At 36.1% G+C, this 24,582-nt stretch overlaps 1 protein-coding gene across 2 annotated transcripts in view; it reads left to right on the forward strand.

The window, feature by feature from the left end:
- Window positions 1-24,582, forward strand: part of THSD7A (thrombospondin type 1 domain containing 7A) — a 267,649-nt gene that overhangs the window by 204,866 nt on the left and 38,201 nt on the right. For both annotated transcript variants that reach the window (XM_026841560.1, XM_026841561.1), the window contains exons 13-16: window positions 1,001-1,133; window positions 3,913-4,016; window positions 13,888-14,082; window positions 17,046-17,309. In XM_026841560.1, coding sequence (XP_026697361.1) covers window positions 1,001-1,133; window positions 3,913-4,016; window positions 13,888-14,082; window positions 17,046-17,309 — 696 coding nt within the window. The remainder of the gene's footprint in view (window positions 1-1,000; window positions 1,134-3,912; window positions 4,017-13,887; window positions 14,083-17,045; window positions 17,310-24,582) is intronic.

Here is a 24,582-nt window from a genome sequence, read left to right on the forward strand (position 1 = left end):
GTTATTGATGCAGTGAGCATATCTTCATGAATATTTACTGCCATCTAGCATTCTGTAAAACAGTATATTTGTACCAATACAGGCATTTTGTCTATTCAGTGAGTCAAACTCTTTTTATACTGCACAAACAATTTTTATTTCATGGGGTTTACCCATTTGTGTCAGCAAGCTGGTCAGCAGCTTTGCTAGGCTGCATGTCTGTCTTGTCCCTTGTGCCAGCTCCTGGCATCTCCTGCAGCTGATTGACTTGGGAGTGGAGGGTTTCCTCTGCATTGAAAAGCAGCCAGGTGGTGGAGAGCCACCACCGGGATTCTCCTACCGTTTGCTCCTAATTACAATTGCTTGGCTGTGGTCCAGCATGCTTCTGTATTCAGACAAGCTGCAGCTGCTGTAATAACCCACCCAAAGCTGATATCAACCCAGTCAGCCAAATGTCTGTGCTACAGCTCTCTGGGGGAAAAAACAAAAAAGAAAAAAAAAAACCAACCCCCCCCCCAAAAAATCCAAGATTTTTACCAAAAAATATTTGTGTGTTAGGTATTGCTGTGGAACTAATACAGATTTGTGTCTTTTCTCTTAATTTTCTGCTTGAAGAACTGATACCAGAAGATGACTGGAATAAAAATTCCTACAGGATCTATTTACTGTTTATCATTAATAATGAATTACTATAATAATTAAAAACTATAAACTGTAAATTAATTCCAGAGTAGAATTTCTCTTTCTGGTTTTACATGGAAATGATTAGGGCAAGCTTACACAGACAGCAAACAGCTGGTTTCATTTTTGTTCACTTGAACTGTGTATTCATTTTGGCTGTATATTCCTGGCCTTTAGTTGAGATTAAAGTGGTTTATCTGTTAGAGTGTTTTCTGCTTATGGACAAAATAGCATGTCAGTATTACAACGATCAGTTCAAGTACTTGTTATGTTAAATTTCCCCTAATTACTGTCATCCCCATGTAGTAACAGAGAAAACAAGCTCTTCCACTCTTTGCAGGAGGTGTCACAGTAAGGAAGCAGTCCCGTCACCGAGTCATCATCCAGCTCCCCGCCAATGGTGGTCGAGAGTGCCCGGACTCTTTGTTTGAGGAAAAGGAATGTGAAGCATCTCCCGTTTGCTATAGCTACAGGTAGCGTTAATCAACCAGAGACAGCTCAGACATGATTTTTTCAATTTGCACTACCTCTAAAGTTTGCTGAATTCCACTTCTTAACAGGAGGGTTTTTTTTTCTAATATGCACTACAAATCAAAACAGGATACATAGCTAAATCAAGGTTTCAGAACAGATATGTAGACTGAGTTGGGCCCATAGTGAATCACTGGTTCATTTTGTTCCAGTTCCTTTGCAGCAACAGTGAAGAATTACTTTCCAGGATAAATCTTTCTTAGCAACTCTTTTGACATTCTATATAATTTAAATTATCTTCCTTTCTAAATTATCCAAAGCACTGAAATGCAGCCTTGTCTGTTTAGAAAAACTGAGTTCCACTGCCGCGCTGTGCCATACTCTGTATCCTCCATCTTTCCATCCCTGTCAGCCCTGAGAAATTCCACGGTTGATTATGCCCCCTCATATACAAAATTCTCTTTGTTGACCTAATCTTCACCAGAGAATGCTGAGGGCTGTTCCAACAGGTGGGGGATCTCCACTGGACCTGCTTAAGAAAAATTTCAGGCAGTTTTGTAGTATCCACCTGAGTAGCGTGGAAAGGTCTATATATATGACAAGATCTGGCCATTGATACAACATTTAGAAAATTCTGATGCAGTTGATTGAATTTACTTGACAAATTTTTTTTTAAAAAAAGATTTTTTTAAATGAATAATAAATATCAAATGTATTTGTTGGAAGCCAATGTTCTGTTTCTCCACCTGCTAATTCCCATGAAACAACTCTCTGTTGCAGAGGTACAAATAGAATTTAAGCTTATTTTAGCAAAAACAGATAGAGATTAAACAAACGTGTTGCTTTCATCCTCTGGTAAATATTAACACTGCAAATTCATTAGGAGATCACACTGTACGTAACTGAGAGATATGAAAGGATGTAAAAGAGCATTTGGGAAACTACCAAAATCAGTACTTCAAACATCAGAGAAATATAGCTCGAGGACTTTTTCTGGTCAATACCAGAGTCAGAATTTTATTTTTTTAAAATGCTGGCTGCCCCTCATCTCTTTAGCATCTTCAGTAGCAAATTTTACCTGAGTTAGTGCATGGTAATGTGCTGAGCAGAAGACAGAAGAGTTGCTAGGGAGTGGTAGATGAGGTTGTTTACATTGCATGACACGAACTAATACTAAAAACATTTTCTGTGTGTTTCCTTTAGCATCTTTCACTCAGCTTGGCTCATGCCTTAGTTCAGATACTGGCCCGCAGAGGCAGGTAGCAGTGAAACTTGAGGTGCAAAACCACTGAGATAATTTTAAACATGAGAGAAGCTGATGGTTTGAGCTGTGGATGTAGCATTTTTTCCTCCGACTCAGTAATTCAGAGATGTGACAGTAACCAGACTTGCCTCAATTTGCTGTTTAAGACCTAGGGTATTCTGCAGCACTAGGAAGGAACTTTGTAAAAGTTTTGTAGCAGTTTATATTCATGATAGAGCAATTTAAACAGCACAATATTGCATTTGTTATCAAAGTTCTTTGCAAGTTCTTTGTGTTTTATTCTGATATGGTCTGGGCCCATATTCACATTGTGTTGGATCCCTTGGTTGGTTCCACATTTGTAAGGTGCTGCCATTCAGTTACAGGAGTCTTTGAGTCCTCTGGGATTGCCTGAGGCATCCTCACAGTCATTTAAACCCACTGTCACCATAGGTCACTGTAGCTGGGGTTTCTTTTTGCTTCTGATTTCTCCTTTTGGGATAGTATTTGCAATATGAAACTTAGCAAAGGAATTTGTTGTGAAAACTTTACCCTTCTAATCATATAATTTGAAATTTGAGAAAACAAAACAAAAATCCTGAAACCTTGCTCATTTGACTTAATCTCTTTCTGTAGCTCCAAGAAAGTGTGCTTGTGCTTCAAGCAAGGCAGAATTTCTCCATTTTTTGTTGTGTTGAAAGGCATGCCTAAGGGAGGGGGGAAGAAAAGACCTGGGGAAAAAGAAAAGAAGGAAAAGATAAAGAAATGCAGTAACACCTATATGTATTTACTGCCAAAAGACACTCCCAATACTGCATGAACCAGAAATCAACCCTGGAGTCTTATCTCTGGAGCGTATTTGGGAAACTTCAACACATCTTTGCTTCACTGATATAGGTGGAAGAAAGAAAGAAAGAAAGGAAGCGAAACTCGGAAAGAGGGGAAGTTTATTAGGGTTTACTAGTATTTAAAACTCATCCTTATTTACTAGGTCCTCGTTTTTATGAAATGTTAGTGTCACTTTGCTAAATCCACTTTCCAAATTTTAGTATACTAAAAAGCCATAGCAAAGGAGTTCTTTTAAATGGGTATTCAAGTCATATAATTTTATTATTTTATATAGTATTCTTTTTTGAAATTTCTCTGACATCTTGTGTAAGTGTGTTAATGCTTTGTATTAAAGTATAAACCTGATATTGTCGTTTGTATTCACTGTATATTTCTTAGGTAATGTTAATGTACCTTTATACTTTGAAAACCTTGAAAATATATATGGTTTGCTTTCTCTTCCCTCCTTTGCCTCCTCCTTCTTTCCCCGTGTTCTTACTGGCCTTATCCTAAATGGAGAAAAAAACAAGAAAGAGGGAAAAGTTTACAGTATTGTTACTATTTGTTGTGAATTGCCTGTCACCAGTTAGTAATAATAAGCAACAGCTTATGGTGGTACTGCTACTGTCTAGCACTTGTGCAGCCTCAGTTTTGATGGCTACGTGTTAAGATGTCTTGTTCGAAGTTGATTGCTTCCACCCTCATTTCAGGTGGAAGACCCACAAGTGGCGCAGGTGCCAGCTAGTACCATGGTATGTCCGCCAAGACAGTCCAGGAGCACATGAGACTTGTGGACCTGGGCTACAAGCAAGAGGTTAGACCCTTTGTTTCTGTCATTTATTCCTTAGAAATCTATAGCTGCACTGTTGTGGGAAATGCCTAAAATTTTAGTCATTATAGCCTGAGATTAATTTTATCTATGTTTGCATGCATCAGCAAAGGAAAATACTGAATGCTAGTATGGTAGGGTACATCCTGACTGATATTTGGCAAATGTTTTATCTATAAAATATGTGTTAATTTATTTTTATGTATAGATACCACATTAGTCACTAATTTCATTATATTGTTTTTCAGTTTATTTCACCATCCTTACCTAAAACAAGTTTGCAGAGGTGTTTGTAGAAAGTATGTTTTCAAAAAGAACCAAAGAAAGAAAGAGATGGGTGACTTTATGAGCTTCTTTTTGTGAAAAAAGTTTGTGAAAAAAATGTGTAAATTCACTTGTGAAAATGTGACATTTTTCATGTGGCGAGCATGTCACGACGTGTTTATGGGTATATCCATTAGAGGGATTATAAGACTTTTGCTTCCTGTGTTTGTTTGAAAATTTAGAATCAGAGAACCCTACAGTAATTTTGAGCTGGAAGGATGCTCTGGAGGTCCCTTGGTCCAACCCCTCACCCAGAGCAGGGCCAGTTTCAAAGTTAGCTCCCACCCGGATTAAAGCAGGTTGCTCAGGGCTGTCTCAACACATTTGGATTATCTCCCAGAATGGAGATCCTACAGCTTCTTTGGGCACTTACTCCAGTGCTTGCCCAGTCTAGCACTGCAGGTTTTTTTCCTAATACCTAAACCAAAATTTTCCTTGCTGCAATTTCTGTCTGTGGCCCCTTATCCTTTGACTACCTATCTCTGAGAACAGTCTGCGTGTCACTTCTCTATACCCTTAAATTAGGTACTTTTAGAGAATAATGTGAACACGAGATGTAGGACTTTTTATTTACACTGTTAAAGTTCAGTGCCAGCCCATTTCTTCAGGTTGTCAAGGTCCTCTGAATGGCAGTCCTCCCCTTCAGGTAGGTATTGACTTCTCTCAAACTGGTGATGTCCCCAAACTTGCTGAGGATGCTTTCTGCACAGGTTGTTAAAAATGCTAAACAGAATTAGCCCTGGAATGCACTGAGGTGCAGTGCTCTTAAACACTACTGATTGGACTTCAAAACCACTGACCCTTTGAGCCCAGTGATCTAGACATTTTTCCATCATTTCCATTTAATAACAAATAATTTTTGCATCCAAATCCAACTTTACTGTCACCTGTCTTCATTGAGAATTTTATGGCTTTAACAGAATTATGTATGTGACTCTATTAAGTATAGTCCGGAGGAGGTTTCTTTAGGTGCATTAAATAAATTAATTATGAAAATAATTGCAGTTCCTACTTACTGTGTTACAGTAATTGAACTGCTTTGAACTACTAGACAACCCTGAATTCCTGGAAGGTTTATTTCTTTTGCCTATTGGGAGTGCAAACTCCTATCCATTATAACAATATTGACTCAGCAGATTGTGAAATTCCTGAACAAGGACACTGCTAACTGCAGAAGTGAAAAAATCAGGTCATTAACTTCCTTGCAGTGTTAGAGGAGGTTATGGTATACTTTAAAAAGTCATAGAGTAAATCTTAAACTAGTAACTCCTACCACTGACTCAAAATGTTACATGAGATCAATTTAGGGCTTACCACAAAAATGAAACCTGAAGGTATTGCCTGCTAATACAAAAGACTTCTGACTGTGGTAATTCTCTCAAAGGTCTATCACTAATTCAATCTATTTCCAGCAGCTCTGAAGGATGCATTCAGATTACACACTGAGAAAATAAGATTACTGTCTTTGACAGTAGGAGTTCAGATAATACAAAATGTCTTTTGTACTGGCGTGGTAGTACATGAATCTCTTGACTTTGCCTCAAAGTCGGTTAATAATGAAAGATAGCTAACTGCAGTGCATGCAAATTGGGTTTTATTATTTTTGTGTGTCATGAGAATTTCCTATATTTTTTTAACTGTAACTCTAGTCGTGTGCAGTACACACATGACTGGAATGTATATGGAATAATATGTGATTTTGGAATTACTGGGCATACGGTTTTCAAATCTGGTAAAATAGACTGGCAGAATTTCCCTCCGGTACTACACAGAGTTTGATCTTGCAAAGGATGATGTATTCAAACGGTAGCCTTGTAGTCTTGTTCCTACAAGCAGGTATAATGGAAGTAGCTCTCTAGTGTATCGTGATCAAGTGGTAGGATGAGCAATCTTTAATTAAGAACCCTCAGAGCACCTAAACCTGAAGAAAGCAGGTGGACTTGGTAGAATTCTGTAAATGTTTCTGAGGTCATCCACTAGAAAGGGAAGATTTTTGTTGTCTGTCCAATGCATAAATTTTATTGAAGAATTCACAGGGGAAGTTATTAAGTTGGATAACCAAAGATTATTTCTGCCTCAGTCCAAGTATCTAAATACAAATTTAAATACTGTCTAGCTTGTTGTATTGGTGAAAGTTACATGCATTAAAGATGGAGCCTTTTTTGGCCCAGTATTTTTCCCATTGATGTAAATTATGTAAATTAAGATAAAATATAAGTTTCAAACACGTTTATGTATCATGTCTCAATGTTTTAATACCTGACAATGTGTTGAATATATCTTTTACCTTTTTGCCAGTAATCTAAACTGATATTTTGTAGGAGGCAAATAAACTAGTACAACTTTTCTTTAGAATTACAAAAGTAAAATATTTTATGGTTTCTTGAACACCTTTACAATTAATATGACTTGGAAATAAAAGTTGAATTTTTGCACAAAAGTAACTTTCACTTTGGAAAACATACTTCTGCAATTCTAGAGATTATTGGTTGAAGTTTTATTCACTTCACACCTCAGAAAATTGCACTGTTAACATGGATAGTGTATTTTATTTGTTTTATATAGGCTATCTTCTACACAAGGCATTAACATATTCCCTTTCCCCTCTTAAATTTCCACTTTTGCTCTGAAAATAGCCATGTGTGAATTTTCAGTGATGTGCATTATTTTATTTGGTCCCCTGCACAAAAGCTGATTTCTGCTCACTGAAGGGAGTCTGACCTGAAAGCAAGCATCTGCATGGCTGAGCTCTGCCCTGGACAATATTAGAAAGATTTCACCAGTTGCTGAAGGAAGACTCTGAAAGAGATTTTGTCCTCTCTCTCTGCTAATTCTTGGCTCCCTTCTGATTAATTGGCTTCTTGTAAATAAAGTTTCTACAGGCTATGCAAAACTTTACATGATAATGTTATTAAAAATTCTGTACTAGAAATCATTTATTTAAAGATTATTTTGTGATGTAGATGCAAAAAAGACTGAGCTAGTACTGTGCAAGTCCTTTTAATCAGCCTAAAATCAGGAAATGCTAAACGCTGAAATATGAAATCCATTTAGTATAAGATTCTGATACTACGTTTATAATGTGATACTGGAATACAGATATTTTGAACAGTACATTTAACTGTTTGTGGTGATTTATGTACAAATGTTTACCGTACTGTGAAATTTGTAGATATAGCAGCATTTCTTTTTCAATTAAAAGAGTTCGCTCAAATTTCTGATGCTCATGAATGCAGAAATCACACATTCATTCATTCATCTGTTTGTGGTAATTTACATTTGATGACAAAGTGAAACAGTAATCTTATAGAAGTAATCTCAGCCCTTTGTGAGAACAGTTCTCAGTTCCTCTTTTTCAGTGCAAGGGGATATTGCCAGTGCTATTAGTTTGGCCTATTTCTGATCTGAATGCCTACGCACAAACACTCTAACACATAATGTATCACCAAATGTGTTGAATATGAAAGAGTACAGATGTACACCAGGGAAAAGGCACATCTGACTATGCATTCATTAGCAGTTTATTTTGAACAAAATAGTCTGTTACTGTTCATATTTTAGTTAGAAAGATAATTAAATCTGGAGGAAAAACTAGAGGTTAGAAATCACTAAAAATGACTGGTTAGGTGTCTGATCTTAAGAGTCTATGAGTGACTAGAGCATATGCATGCCTTGCTTTATATCACAGATGTACTATTTATGTTTCCTTCAGCTTTTTTATCACATTGGTCTTGAGATACTTGAGTGAATCATCAATTTTAGAATTGTGATTCACTGTTAAAGACAGCTCTGTTTCTGTCTTGTATAATGAAGATTTTGTTACAAATCATGTCAGTTTAAATGAACATGTCATAAAATTACAACTTGAGTCAATGCAGAGGGAAGAAAAGGGTTTGGTGTTTTGGGGGTTTGTTTTAGGAAAAGATTTTCTCTAGAATTTTTAAAAGAAAAATGTTTGTTAATTATTTATGCAAATGATGGACAGGTATTTATAGCTAAGCCTAAGCATATTAACACAGCATTTAATACCTGAGCAGCAAATTCACTGTTGTAGTCATAATCTTATTTGAACAAGGCAGATAGTCATAACAATTGTGTTGAATTTCCATGATAAATGAAAACTTGCAGTTATATCACCAGTAAAATGCCTTTTAACAGTACACGAGCAGGGCAGAAATGTATTATAGAATTGCAGTAATTAAGACTTCTGTCTTGTGTTCAAAACCCACGAGAGGGTATTTTGGGTGCATCAGCAAGGAGTTGGAAACTTCCTTTTTGAGGAAGTTGTAGAGAAAATTCATAATTTTTTGCAACATCATTTACGTTGTGTTTAGCTTCATGAGCTGTTTCTCAATTAACAAGAGTAAATTGATCAGATGTCTCGACGAGTTACCTGAAACCCAGGAGGGAGGGTCACAGAGTGTTGGCAAATATAAAATACAAAAAAAGCCCCCCTGAAAACTAGAACATGAAACTAAATGCTTGATAAAGTCAAACTAGTAGTATATGATAGGAATGTGAGCTGTAAAACTCATTGTAAGAGGAACCTGCTCCAACTAGCGTTTGCTAAGAAATAACTACTTTGTATTTTTAAGGCTGACATTTATGAGCACATAGATAACTTCAAAGTATAATGTATGAAATTGTTTGAAAATGTGAACAACTTAGGCAGGTCTGTGTTATGTTGTGCTCATATCTTTTAAAAATCTCTGTCGGTAAACCTTCAGCTTCAGTGACTTCTGAAGGAACTTAGAAATACAGTTCAAATCCCTTTTGAATTCTATAGGAAAGCCTAGGAAACTTACTGAAAAGGCTTGTTTTGCCAGTAGATTCTGCAGATTTAAGTAGGGCTTGTTGGACTGCATCCCAGTGCTGGTGAAGAGGACATGTAGCAGATGAGATGCTCAAGTGCTCAAACTGCAATAGCCTAATCACATTATGATATATATGGATGGCTGCACATGGTAAGGGCTATCCCAGTGACCAAAAAGATATTTGCAGAAGGATGCACAGCCTGCAGTCCTTGCCACCATAAATCTTCCTCAGAGTTTTGTAGGAGGAATGGGATGAAAATCGTGAATCTGTCAGCATATTCTGTAATAGCAGGAGAAAGAGTATTTGTCAAATTAAAGCAGAAGCTTAAGTGACCTGGTTGTCAGAGAAAATATCTGAATAGCTGAACTTGATGTTGCTGGGAGTTTGCCAGTATTAAAGAGCTGAACCCAAGCTCTTGCTATGCTTCATTTTCAGGGTGTATGTAGAGTTATTTGTAAGACAGTGGAGCGGAGGAATCAGAGGAATTTTCCCAGGGAGGCTGTGAGCACATGAGGAGGCATTGCAGGCTTGCTTGAGCTGCAGGGAGGCTCACAGGCAGAACCAGTGGTCAAAAGCCCTTTCCTCTCACTGTTGACTACGCAGGGACAGAAGCCTCTCTCTTTGGGCATCACTTAGGAGGTGGCAGATTTGGGTTTTTCATGCCATTATTGAAAGCACAAGAAAAGAGACAAAATCCTGAAGGAGTATTGCTCCTTCATGGAACTATAAACTACTATTTTGTTGTTGAGATGAGAGCACACTGCTGCCTTGTTTGTATTTTATTTACTGCACAATACAACAGACAGCTTCAGGTTTTGTACTGAAGTAAGAATTTGGACAACAATGCTCAGAAGCAGTATTTACATGAGAAATTAATTTTTTATTGACAAAAGAAGAGCCAGAATCGCCAGACAGCTTTATTCATAAGAAACACATTATTCTCTTTGGCATGTAAAGAACACTCAGGCTTGTATTTTCACAATATTACTGGCACGTTCTCCTGCTTAAGATGCTTCATGATAGAAAGAGTTCATCATGCAGTGTCTAGTCTTCTGTGTCCCACAGTAAAAGAAATAAACATAGATGAAATCATAGCCTGGGCAGCATTGATAGTAGGTGTAAGAAAAGTTAGTGGGCTGAAATAACTTTTTCCTTTCTAGAAATGAAACAATATTTCTGTTGGTAAAAATACCTAAAAATTGAAAAAAAGTGGTATCACAAGAGTATTGGAAAACAAAGGACATAGAGCACATTCATTTATAAAATAATTTTTAGTTGTAGGGGTCACTGAATCTCACATCTCAGTGCAATCTCAGTGAAGTATACTAAGGATGGTAATACTGGCAAGTTTTTTATACAAACCCACACATAACGAGACTTTTAAAAATACAGTCTTAGTGTTTTGTTATGCCAACAACAAATACATTAGTCTGTAGTCCCCCTGTGGCTTGGTGGAAACAATGCTATCAGATAAAGTTTTAATTACATTTAAGTTCCTTGTGTAGAAAATTTAGACTGCCATTTATTTCACACCTTTCTTCTGGAAGATAATAATTGCTAAATACCAAAACAATTTTCTAAGTGAATGGTTTCCATGTTAAATTTGATTTTTCTGTTAGCTTACTCCTGTTTTATGTTTTCACTTAACAATTACTTGATCTTATTTCAGTAATAGAAGTACCATGCTCTTTCCACTTACTGCTAATGTCTGTAATAAATTCAGCATGGTTGTATGGGCTAAATAATTAGTCTAACACTACATGGCATTAGAGTAGTTGAAGACACTTCTCTGTATAGTGAGTTAATTATTGATCTCAGCAACTTTTACAGAATACAATAAAAGAACCATGTGTTTGATCACAGACGCAGGGGATGAATTTGCCCAAATTAGATTGTGAATGGAAAAAGTAACTCCACTGTGAGTAAGAGCATTTCAGATGTCAAGTAAAATAAGGTATTAATGAAATATATACAGTTGTCAAAATCCCTGCTTTAAGTAATGGAAAAATACCCACTCTTCAAATGTCAGAAGGTGTATAAACCTTTCAAATTGATACTGGAATCTGTAGAATAACAATAGGAAAATGCAATATAGAGTGAATCATCCACATCTTGTCAACTGGATGTAACATGAATAGTTATGGACAGGCACTGAGAAAATTAAGATTCAGGAACTGATTTAGTGTGCCAAGCTGTCCTCTAATTTGTTTTAAGGTAAAATATTTAGGTCTCAAGAATGAAGAGTTTTCTTGCTTTGATTGCTACAGTACAACTGACAGTTAATCTGGAAAAAAGCCCCAAAGTATTAGTCCTCAGCGTAGCTTCTCACCTGAGTCTGCACTAATATGAGTCTGAAAAAATTTATGACAGAGTGGATATCTGCCCATGGAATAATGTTTAATAACCAAGAAAGATGAGGGAAGGAATATTGGCTTTAGAAAAAATTTACCTAGAAGAATCTTCTTCAATGGACAATGTTTATGGCCTATCAAAGGACTAGATGGAGAGGCAGTATCTAAAATGGGTATTAAACTTTTGAAGAAGGTTATTAAAAGTTATTGGGTTAATCAGTGGACTGTCTTTTAGACCTTGTCTAGATGTAGTTTTCATTGCTAACATGGTTGCCTATATCTCCCTGAGAACACAATGAAGATAATGCAATTAGTTTTGCTGATGGATGCACATGCCAAGGTCAAACTCAAGACAGAGGATTTGAATTTGACCTCTGTGAATTTCCACATGGTAGAACTAGTTGGAACTGTGTTTTTCTGTCAGAAACCAATGTGTGTTATTAGATGAGAAGAGTATCTCACAAGAATCTAAAACCGTAGCCTAGAGTTGTATAAAGATACTGTTTTGATGTGTTTTTCCAAAATACTTGTGTAATTTTAGAAATCTATAGTAGGTACAGTTAACACATCTTTAAAATATTGTTGTATGGATTTTCAATTTTTAGATAATTGATTTTGCTCATTGAATCACTATAATTATATCTGAAGAATAAAGTATTTCCTCATGTAAACTACACCAATAATAATAGGATTTGACAGAATAATTGTATTAGACAATGTACAGCTGGTCAGTCCCCCAGTAAGAACAACTTAATGCAGGACTGAGCCTATTACAAACAGTGCTGGCAGCCATGCTCCGAAGGGCACTCAAGGATCAGGGAAGTTGTTTGCTTAACATCTCTGGAAAAACAAACCCCCCTCCCTTTACCAATGTTTTACCCCAGACATGTGGCGCAAACAATTCACTTAGGACCTTTGGATATGTTTTAGTAGGCAAACAGGGTTGAAATGGACCACGTGGGTCATGAAGTTCAGCTTCCTACAGTCAACATGAGGTAGAAATTTAGTTTAGAACTGTCAAGACAAAAAAGCTTTTTTCAGAAATCATAGGTTGTTAAGCCTTTACATTTACCTTACAGCAATCTAAAAAAAAAAATGTTTCCTCAACTCTTCGTCCTTTTTCTTCCAGGAGTAAATTGTCACTCATAGGGTTTTCTTTTATTTTGAAACTTTGTATTCAAACCCCATTTTTCTCCAACAGTTGAACTTGATTATGCCATAATAGTTTGGTTAGTACAATTTACAATTTTTATCAATTCGCATACCAATAAAACAATTATTGTCAGTACAATTGAAGTGCTATGTTTAAATTATGGAGTGGAGTGTGATATAAAACGTGATATTCCCTCATGATATATTCTGTTCAACTGCAATGTTACTGCAACAATTGGTGACCCAAATTACTTTCAGTCATTATGAGATATTGCATCTACTGTGTACTGTCAGATGCCAAGAATCATAAATATAATTCTATTATGTAAACAAACAACTAGAATTTTACAATCTTGTTACTGCATAATAAGTTTTATGTTTTTTTTGAACAAGGAAATAAAGTTAGATTTACTGAGACTTAGGTTAGAATAATAGATAAGCGACCATGTTAAAAAAAATACCCATGAGAAACAATAATAGAGCATTGTTAAAGACTATATTAATGTAACAGCCCTATTATTTGTAAAACCTTATGTTCCAACTGCTTCACTTTGTGCCATCTGAATTTTTGTTCTTTTTTTCTTTTACATAAGAAGCTTTTATTCAGGACATGTCTATCCTTTATAAAAAATTCTACCACCATTGGCTGATGCTCCATCCCTAGAAAACATCCTTTGCCCTTCAATCCTTTTTCAAGACTAAAAAATGATGAAGAACATCAGACAGTAATACTGTTGTATTTAAGTGGCATTCAGAACTCAAATATGTTTCTAAATGTCATGCCTATCCCTTTTTCTGAAATACATGCTGATGATATAACTTTATAGCTTATACACTATTCATCTACTGGAATGGTATTGCACGTTTTTTAATTTCTGAGTTACAGGCACTATCTGTAGAAAAAAATAATAATGTGAAAAGTGGTATAACAGATGTGGATAACATGGTGCAACTTTTATAATATTTACAGTTGCCTGTAATATTTTTTTTTCCTGGTAAATCCTGATAAATAGTAATTCAAACAGAATCTCGAAAAAGTCAGAGATGTCAAATGTATTCATTCAAGGTATAACTGACTGCAAATATTAGGTTGTTGTATAGCTGTTCTGGAATTTCAGTGTGATTTTGTGGTAGAATACTGTAGACTTACTAAATTAAATAGAGACATTTGTGGAAAAAATGCTGAATTAAACTCCATCCCTGTTTGCTTCCAGCAATTACGTGTCGCAGACAAGACGGAGGACAGGCTGACATCAGTGAATGCCTTAAATACTCTGGCCCATTACCATCCTTAACACAGACATGTCAGATTCCCTGCCAAGATGACTGTCAGTTTACGAACTGGTCAAAGTTTTCTTCCTGTAATGGGGACTGTGGAGGAGTCAGGACAAGAAAACGCACTCTTGTCGGTAAGAGTAACCAAAAAAATAATGCATCTTTTATTAATTATTGCTACTGTCTTGATTAAAACCTGCATTGTTCTGAGGTTCCCTTATGAAAAGCAAACATTTGTCATCGTGGCAGAAAGCAGACCCAATTTCATCATCATTCTCTATATACTGTTAGTGGAACAAAAAGATAATACCTCAGGAGAACAAACTCCTGCCATATGTCTCAGACTTTTGATCATGGGGAAGTGGCTAGAGAGAAGATGGGAGAATGTAGAAGGTCATCTAAATGGATGTTTATATCCATTATACATCTAAATATAAAATTTAGATATAAATCCATTTCTAAATGAAGCGCACATAGTAAACAGAAAATCATACCATTGCTTTTCCTGACAGGCATTGTCAGCATTGTCTCTAGTTACGTGAGGTGAAAAATGTAAACCAGCGTAATTAATCAACATTCTGCTCCAGTACAGGGAAATAAAATAAAAAAAAATCTTTATCTGCATTTTTGTTGAGCCCTGTGTTATCTTTTCACCAAAAGGGGAACAATTGTTTGCTATTTAAAAGGTTTTCATACTGTATTTATTCCAAGCCCTGATTCTATGTACAAAATTGTCAGAAAGGTTGTTGGGTTTTGGTTTATGTTTTGTACAAAATGATGTCCTTAAGATTATTTATTTGTGCTAAGCATTTAACAAATATAAGAGACAGACCTTTGAGGTTACATCTCAAGCAATTTTCCTGAGTTAGAGCTTAAAATATAAAAATATTTTTCCAAAGCTTTTTTTTCTTTGTCAAACTTAATTTTACTAAGAGTTTTCAGGCAAACAGAAAATTTAGTGAATGTTTAAAAGCATGTAACTCACAAACACTGGCTGATTAGTGTAAAAAGCCAAAGACCTTGGTGTCTTCAACATGATGTAGGTAGTATGAGGCACTCGGAGAAGTCTTGGGGTAGAAGATCTCTTCATGTGACTCTCAGATCCCTTTCAGTCCCAAATAAGGTTAAACAAGTTTAAGCTCTAAGACAAGAAAATAGATTTGGAAAACTGATAATGAAAACCAGAGTGGCCACAGACTCTATTAATTTTTCTTGATTTATGTGTGTCTTCTCAGCTAAGAGTTTAGGGAGCAGGTCTACAATTTGTTTTAATTACTCAGCAACCATGATTCCATGCACAAGCTGTATCCTACCAGCATTGTCTAACCAGATTGAATTTTCACCAGACTGAATTGAGCCTGTGTTCATAGGTTTAGTTTTTCTTACACTGAACTGTAATTGAGGAAAAAAAAATCTTGTTAATACCCCTGGAGCTTCCAATAGAAAACTTTTTAATAGAAAATCTAGTGAATGTGGATTTTTTTTTTTTTTCTAATTGGTAACAGACCAATCAACAATCATCTCTCTTTAACAGGATCAGGTGCTAACCTACTTGAATTCCTCTTCCTTGGTACATTTAGAACCATTACGGCAGTTGAGTGCTCTTCAACCTTTTGCTATAGATGATCATTTTCAGCCTTAGCTTTGGTTTACCTCTTTTGAACTTAGCTGCAGTCTCAAATCTTGGATTTATGATTATGCCAGTCCTTTCCCTGGCTGAATGTTTGCTCTCCAAGGTTATGTTTGCTCTCCAAGTTCTTTGTGTTCTCCTTTCTCCCGCTGCCTTCACCAAGCAGCTCAGACCACCACATGAGGCAATAAGTTGCTTAATTTTCCATCTTATTTCTTGACACAAGTAAGAATGCTTTCTGTGTCCCTTGAAACCTCTTGAAGTTTTAATTAACAATAAAAAGTTTTTCCAGTGATGCCCAATCCCTTGCCACAAACTTTTCTTTGTTCCACGTGATGGACAACCTTCCATGTCAAAACATTTTTTTCTTCAGCTTCTTTTTAATGTTTGGTGGTTGTTTTGGGGTTCTTTGGGGGTTGGTGGTGGTGGTGTATTTATTTATTTATTTGTTTATTTATTTATTTATTTATTATTTCTTCTGGTGAAATAAAGAGAAAAAAAATGCTCTGCTTCTAAATTATAACTGATACTTCAACAGTGAGACTTGGCTTCTCTCACAGCACTATTTGCCAATTAGTCTGTATTGTCTGTGGTGGAGGAAAGCTAGCTAATGGGGGTGCCCATTAGCAGCCTCAGAAAGAATGTGATAGGATCCAAACTCTGTCCTTAACTCCATCCTCCTGTAAATCAGAAAACCTGTGGACAATGAATAATTCATGATCTTCAAGAAAGCTCGCTGTGACTGTTTTATAACTCCAGTGAACTTTATGCCAGGTTTGCTTCCACAAGGGAAAAAAATACCCTGATTAACATTAAAAAAAAAAAAACAAAAAAACAAAACAACAAAGCAAGAAAGTACAGCTTCTCTTACCACACTATTAACACTTTGAGATACTTCTCTGTCCTGAGTTGTTACTCCTTCAAACTTGCTAAGACTGTTATATTGATATGTGCTGTATTGTATTCTCTGTTTATTCTATTAGAAGGGAAGAATGGTGATTATTAGCAAATGTATGATAACAGGTGATGAAACTGAAGGATTCTGACATTTTGAAAGGAAGTGCTGCTGTAGCAAAGATGAATGTTCCTTCCTTCTGCAATTTCCTCCAACTTGAGAGAGTTTTATCCAGACACATTTCTTTTTTTATTGGACTGTACACTGCCAATGAAATAGGAGAAAAGGGATATATTTGTTTAATTGCTCACTTTTTCAAACTGTACTTTCCAAGCCCTTTTAGCCAAAGTAAATATAAATATATTTTTATTTTAAAGATGTTACCTTTGCGCAAATTGTAGACATTGATTACTTTAGAAGTTCAAGTCATTAACCTAAATGAATAAAGATTAATGTTCTAGTTTTAGAGATGTGTATTTGATTGCAAGCACTTGTTACAGAAGTCTACATCAGATTTTTGGGGAGATATAAACTGATACAAACTTTCTAAAATATTTATTTGTTTTTTCTAGGAAAAAGTAAGAAAAGGGAGAAATGCAGAAATTCTCAGCTGTATCCTCTGATTGAGAATCAGTTTTGTCCGTGTGACAAGTACAGTGCTCAGCCTGTGGGAAATTGGTCAGACTGTATTTTACCAGAGGGTAAGCTGGAAGTATTGCTGGGAATGAAGGTACAAGGAGATGTTAAGGAATGTGGACAAGGCTATCGTTACCAGGCCATGGCATGCTATGACCAAAACAATCGACTTGTGGAAACATCACGATGCAACAGTCACGGTATTTAGAAACCTCTTTTCTTTCATTTAATTTACTTATATGCTTTATTTCATTTAACATATTATGTGTACAGGTAGAATTAGCAGGTTAAAATTTATTGCTTATGCTGCATTTTATCCCAAGATACCTTCAAACCCAGAAAATGTTTTTGCTAACTCATAAAATAATAAACTTAATTTTTACTGAGTACTACAGTGCAGTATTTAAAAGTAGAATCATGGTAAATTGCTAATTAGGTATTTTAATAGATAAAAGTAAAATCTTGTGTTTTTTCCTAATAACTGTACCTGCAAATTTGACAATAAAGCCATGTAGAAGGATCATCAGAAAATAAGCAGGCACAGCACAGGACTATTTCGGAAAGGCTGAAATTATTTGTGCATATTCATTAGATAGTTTTAATCTCATTAAATAACCTTAATCTCTACCATTTGCTCTTCAGCACCTTAACAGGTATGCACTGACTGACCTGAGTTCAACAGCACACAGCACTGTGTAATTGTGTAATTCTGTCATGTGTAAACTAAGATGCTTAAAGACTTTATATTCTTTGTATTCACATTACTCCTGGAGGGGACAATGTTCCTTTCTTAAGTGGATGCATCTATAGTGTTAGAATCAAAACTGGTGCTTTCTGATTTTCAGTGAGCCAGAAATATGCTGATTTACATCGCTGGAGTTTTTGTGTTCATTTTCTTTCCTGCTTGCAGTGCAAAATTGTATCTGAACTATTGGTATGAAAAGCTGGATGTTAGTCTCAGTGCCATTAAAAGGTCAATGTAAGTTAAATTTGTATATATATTCTACTTTCTATTGTTAAGATAAGAGAAATTTATTTACTTGGATAGTTATAATAGCTAATCAAAGAAATTAAATAACTTAAGGGGATTTTAATTATCACTATTAATTCTGTTTACAGCTATGATAAATTAGAAGCCGAATGTATCAAGCCAAGCTGTAGCTGTAGCATATATTTGTGATTCAATGGAAAAGTGAGCATTCAGCTTGATACCTGAAAGCAAAGCTGGAATATAATTTTGTGAGGAATTTTCTCTTATGTTTATTTTTATTCAAAATCACCTTTCGCCGTAGTTAATTCATACTGAAAGATAAGTTTGCATAACTACATCTGAATGACAGAATGTAAATCCTGAACTCTCTTGGGACAGGAAATCTCTCTACTCTGAGAATGTTCTTTAATTCTGTTCTCAGCTGTTTGCTCTGGGTTGAGGTCTGCAAAGACTTAGTTTCCTTCTTTTGTGTAGTCTAAAGAGGAGACACTAGTTTAGCCTGACCAGGACCACTTGGCATCTTTGTAGTACCAAAAGATGCAGCTACCTCTAATGACCAGCAGTCATGTGAGCACAGATCTGCCTGGGCTGGGTAGTTGTCCTGAGGGCATAAGAAAGCTCCTCAGAAAGCTGGTAGGGAATGCTGAAAAAAGAGTCATGGAACAGTTGTTCAGAAGACACCATTATAAAATAGAGAACTGAAACTTTTTTCCTATTTCTCTGTTGATTTTAAAAAAACTTTACTTGACAATATGTTAGAAATTAGTATTCTTTCAGTATTAAGTCCAGAGCGACCTTTGAAAAGTCAGAGAAACTAGAAGGGACTGATGAGAAACTAGAGGGACTGATGGCCTAACTACCAGTTAGTTTTCACTGTCAGGTTGTGTGTCAACACCCAAGGAAAGACACAGAGGGGAAGAAACTGTCTGTCCAAGAGCAAATTGTGGGCATTGTATGGGGTAGGTAATGTGCTGCTGGAAGTAGCTTGCAAAAAGAGGTGGGAACTCTTTCTTTGTGTAGAATGAGCATGGACGTAGCCAGTTTCAAGCACTGGTAGTACATGTTGAGGTGCAATTCCACTTGAAGAATCAGAGAGAGGTAAGAGGAATTAAGAAATGGAAAAAAGGGATATTCTCAACCATCTTTATTTACTCTGTTATAACCCTTCATGATAGCAATTTCTAATCTAATGGATTTTATCAGTGAATGTTGCCTACACTCACAGTGACCACAATGAACAGTAATCCAGTGGAAAAGCTACTAACAGTACCTTGTTATTATACCTACTATAGCCAGGGCTACTGTTTACACGCTATTAGCAATAGCAGGATCCAGAGGCAACCTTCCCAAAACACAATATAGGATTTCTTTATTTTATTTTTTCTTTCCACAGTTCCATTTGTTTCATGAGAGATTTGAAGTCTCTTTTAGCTCTCTTTGTAAACTGGAAATGTTTGTGAGCCATTATTATATTTATTGTAGGTTGGGAAACCTAAACCCTTTGAGTTTTAGTGTTGTTTTGTTTTGAATTCTTTTTCTCTAGATCAGTTCATTAAGGTGTCTGGTTCTTTGATTTATTTGGTTATTTGATTTATTCCCCGCCCCGGTTTCATTACCTGTTTCTGATAGTGAAGCACAAGGCATCTGTGTGCATATTTTCATCAGTTCTGTTTGAGGGAGCGAGTGGCATAGTGCATGGGCAGAGGAAGATTGGAATTGCTGTTGAACTAATCATGCATTCCTTGCACTTCCTAAAATTGTTTAACAGGAATTTCAGTTGCACAGAGAATGAGATATCCTGAGTTTGATGGTAAGGAATTAAACTCATGCTAAGTAACATGTCACCACAATTATGGTTTCCTTTCCCATAGCTCTTCTAGAACAAAAATCTGTTATTGATAGCTATTGCACATGCACATGGTACAGATTGTTTCTAAGGCAGTGTGATGGTTCTAGTCGGATTTGTTGTACAGGTCTTGATACAGCAGCCTTCCACCTCTGATGCTTTGTCATCAGATTGAGACCTTCTCCTCCCCTCGAGGGTACTGAATTGCTTTGAACCTAATTTATTGTCTGCCTTCAGGATTTTTCCAGGTTCAGTGTAGTTCTGTAGATACAAGGGGCTACAAAAAATTATACAGATTTTTCAATCTAATTGCAGTATTTGCTTGCTGCCTTTTCTGAATATCTGCTTTGTATTCATGGATTATGTTCTGATGATTTGGTTTATTTTTCTCAATATGTATAAACTGCTGCTTTGCCAGTTAAATCTTATTTTATATCTTGCCAGTATTTATGATGGTTTTGTTGCTATTTTCATGCCATTGGTGTATGACAGTTCTCCAGTTTGGCATCATCTCTAGATTTCAGTCTGCTGTTTGCTTTTTTCTTTAAGAACAAACATAAAAGCTGTATTATGCCAAATCAACAAGGGATGTCTGTGGTATCACAATAGTTACCCCACCTGCTAGCAAATAAAAGTGCCTTGTAGCTTTCCATCAATCTGCTTTTAGTTTTTCAAGCTAAACTTGACAGGACTCATAATTCAAGCCTGCTTGGGTTATTTTTGTAAATTGTAGCAGAGTTGTTTATTTCCCTACAGAAATGATAACATTGAATTTTTCACTAATTTTGTAACTGATCCAAACAAGAAGAGTCAGGTTTGTCTGCTACGTTAACTGCTTTATTCAGAAATGTTTTACTGTTAGTTCCTGTAAGTCTGCTATTTCTTTTTCAAGTAGTATAGTATGTAATCACAGTTTTTATGGGATATGATTTGGCAAATTACCTTGGACCATTATTTAAGGGAACACGTACCCTGTGCAGCATCCAACTTGAACTTTTGTTATCTCCTGACACTATGAAATCATGAGGTGGTCAATGGTGATAATTGCACTTCTTCAACTGTGTCAATATCCTTTAAATCTGACAAGAGGGATGAACTACACCCACACAGATATTATTATGGGATATGTTGTGTGATATACTAAAATGCCACAAGAAACTCAAATTGCGAGACTGTCAAAAGTTTTGTGTAAATACTGCCATGTAAATTTATGAGGCCATGAACAGGTCAGTGTTGGAAATCATGCTGTTTTGAGTGGGAGGAATCAGAAGACAGACGTGCTCTGCAGTGCCAAAATATTCACAAGCTGTTTGTTTTGCGAAATGTTGTGTGCTTACAATCAAAATTTGGTTGACTTACTCAGAAAAGAAAAGGTATAAACAGGAGCAGAAGAATAAATACTTCAGAGCTCTTTTTACTGCTTGATACATCTTATTTTAAAAATAGTTGAGGAGTGAACTAACAGTTTCACAGACACGACGGAGCTAAAGGAAGGGTATGACACAAGCAAGGCCCTAAATTAGTAGACCCATAAGAGGATTCTTGCACTAATCTTTGAAATTTTGTATGTAGTAAGAAACCCCAAGTACAAACTAGTTTCTCAAAAAGACAGGAGTGATCCTATTTAAAAAAAAAAAAAAAAAAAAAAAAAAAAAAGGAAGGCAAAATATGGTTAAATAAATCTGTTAATCTGTTGTTCCTGCTAGTTGAGAACACTGGAGAAGCAGAGGGCAGAGTCCTTCTGAAGAGGGTCCTTAGCTTTCTGTAGCTTAACAGGTGCTTCAAAAGAAATCCCAGCTGAAAATAAACCCAAGTTTTGGCAGCAGAGGGACAAGGTGTTTTTTTTCTTATTTTCTTTTTTATCTGTGGGGTTTTTTTTTTCAGTATTATGTATGCCAAATATTTTGATTTTTCTTTTCAAAATATTTTGTTTCAAATCTGAACTACATTTATTGGCAAAAGAGTTAGCACCGTTCAGCAGCCCTTTGAAATATTCTGCCGCTGGTATTTTTCAGCCATACTAGTTCTGCAGTGTGGGCAGGAATTAACAGCTGACAGTTGTCAGCAGATGTGGTAACGTCAGCTAAAAGTAGTAACTGTTTACCTGTTTTTCTTGATGGAAGACACATAAATTGCCCTTTCTCTGGTTCCTGCTTTGTTTCAATAATACATATATAATTTTACTGGAGAAATACAAAAATGTAGAGTTCACTTGATAGTCAAGTGTGAGAGGTTTTTTTCCACTAGAAAAGCAGCAGTTGTTTTTCATAGCTTTATCCCTGTCATCACTAGCATAGTAGAGCTCTGTGGATAATGACATGTGTCTGCCAACAATCTGTTTCAGTGTATTTGTGAAAAAAAAAATTGAAAGACAGTCTCTTCAGGGTCCCTTTAAACTGTACCTTCAAATTTTCGTGACAAAAAAATCAAAAGCAGGCCACTGTCATGCTTATGAACTACACTGTTTACTCTTCGATATTTAGTTTTCCTCCATCATATATCAATTATGAATCATGACCCACATAAACTGAGCTGTGGTTGTGTTTGTGCGCATAGTGAAAGCATAGTAGCATGGCAGACAGATGCAGTAGTTTTATATAGGTCATATTACGCTTCTTAATTCATGTCAGTTTACTGTTAAGACCTTAGGCACAGACAACCAGTCCAGGATAGTTTGTCTGCTGCCTTATTAGTGTGAGATTATTTCCCCCTTTAGCATTAATTAAATGAGATGCATTGATTTGTGCTGACTCTTCAAAGGCCTCCATGGCTACAAGGCTTATGTGGGGAATTAGAGAGAAATAACTGCGTATCAGTGAATACTTTTACAACAGCTGCTAGGAGTATCAATGTGAATCAAGGTATTTTGTATTTAATTGCTTATGTGTGTGATAGTAAAATCTTATATGTTATATCAGAGTCTACAGTGTCCAAGATGTCAGTTTGAACTTGCTGTATCCATTTTTTCTAAAATAATTTTTTTCACTTTCAATATTCTAACCCGAAGCAATGCAAATTTACCAAAATAAACTAATTGAGACTTTCTGTTGAGTGTTTATTCTGAAATAAATATATTTCTCATAGGAGATTCTAATCTACTATGGTAGCAGGTTTAGATGCCCAAATTGTTATTAAGATACTTTGCTGTTTCACAGCTCTTTAAAATATATACAAGATGCCATATTTGGCCTGTTGTGTGTTCTCTAGGAATATGCTACCTATTGCCCTGCACCAGAAACACTAGTTTAGGCCTCTGCATTATGGTAACACCATATCTGCCCTGTCAACAGGACATCAGTCATGAAGCAGTCATCCATCAACCCCAAGACCTGTAGTTAGCTCACCAGAGACAGAACTGCTGATGCAGAAGATAGTTAAGCATTAACAATTGCTCTCGGGTTTTGAGGCTTTGAAGGGTAATCCTGGGAAAAAAAAAAAAAGTCTCATGGAGTTCAATCTATCTTTCCATGGCTAGGAACAAATATGAATAGTCTCAAGAAATACATATATTATGTTAAAGTGACATGCAAATAATTGTACGTTTCTTTGTCCTGGAAGATGAGATCCAAGAAATTTATATTTCCTTGAAAAAAAAAATCTGTGTTAAAGAACATAAACCATTCTGACATTGAAGGGTTTTTTTGGAAACGTAGCATGACATTATAGTCATGAAAGCAGGAGCACAACTCTGTCATTCCTAAAGACGAGAGAGTTCATGTAAACACTTTCTAAGATGTTCTTTATGCCTGCACCCTTCAACTCAAGTGGTCAGTCTGTTCTTACGCATTGCAGGTGCAGTTTGTGGAGAAAAATCTTGTATCCGCCTGCTTAACCTGCTTTGTCATTAGACAAAGTGTGAAGTCCATTAAAGTCCTACTTTATAAATTATCCATCACATCTGTTAATGACTTTGTTCTAGGAGTCCAGATTTTATAGCCAATTAGCAATGGGACAGTAAACCTTTCCCTTTTAAAAATTAGTTCAGCTCATACTCCTAGTGGTTCAAAGCCATTTGTTAAATTGTGGCTTGGTAATAAATCTTTAATGATAAAATAACCATGTTCTCGCTCATAGTAGACAACTGCCCATTTCACAGCCTTGTGAAGTTCAGCTGATAGGAGTTGAAAGAACTGAGAAAATACTGCAGTGGAAAAAGCAATAGCCTTGAGATATGGGCATCTCTTTCAATTACCCTTCCAGACCACGCAGGGCCAGTGCTCTGTACCACAGTATCCCAAAGTCTCATCTCTCCAACTTCTCTCATATGTGGGAAGAAGGAAGAGCTGCAGGAAGCATGCAGTGAAAAACTTTAGCCAGGAGAAGAAACAGCAGGTAAAATATGAACTGCTGGTGTCTAGAGAATATATATTCAGCCTTTACAGTGTTGGTCTTCTATTTCACTATCCCTCCTCCACCTTCACACTCTTTTCCTCAGCTCTTCATAGTTGTTTCACTGTTCTCATTCTTCCCTTCTCTCTGCATCTATTGTATTTCTACCTTGGTAATTTCTTACTTGTTCTTTAAGCTTCAAGATTCTAGCATGATATTTGATGCAATTATATTACACAACTTTTCTGTGTGATACAATTGTGTGATATTCCACCATACAGACAGACACACCCCCCCCCCCCCCCCC

Source organism: Athene cunicularia (genome assembly GCF_003259725.1).
Source record: "Athene cunicularia isolate RWA chromosome 2 unlocalized genomic scaffold, athCun1 chr2_part1, whole genome shotgun sequence".
NCBI classification, from domain to species: Eukaryota; Metazoa; Chordata; class Aves; order Strigiformes; family Strigidae; genus Athene; species Athene cunicularia.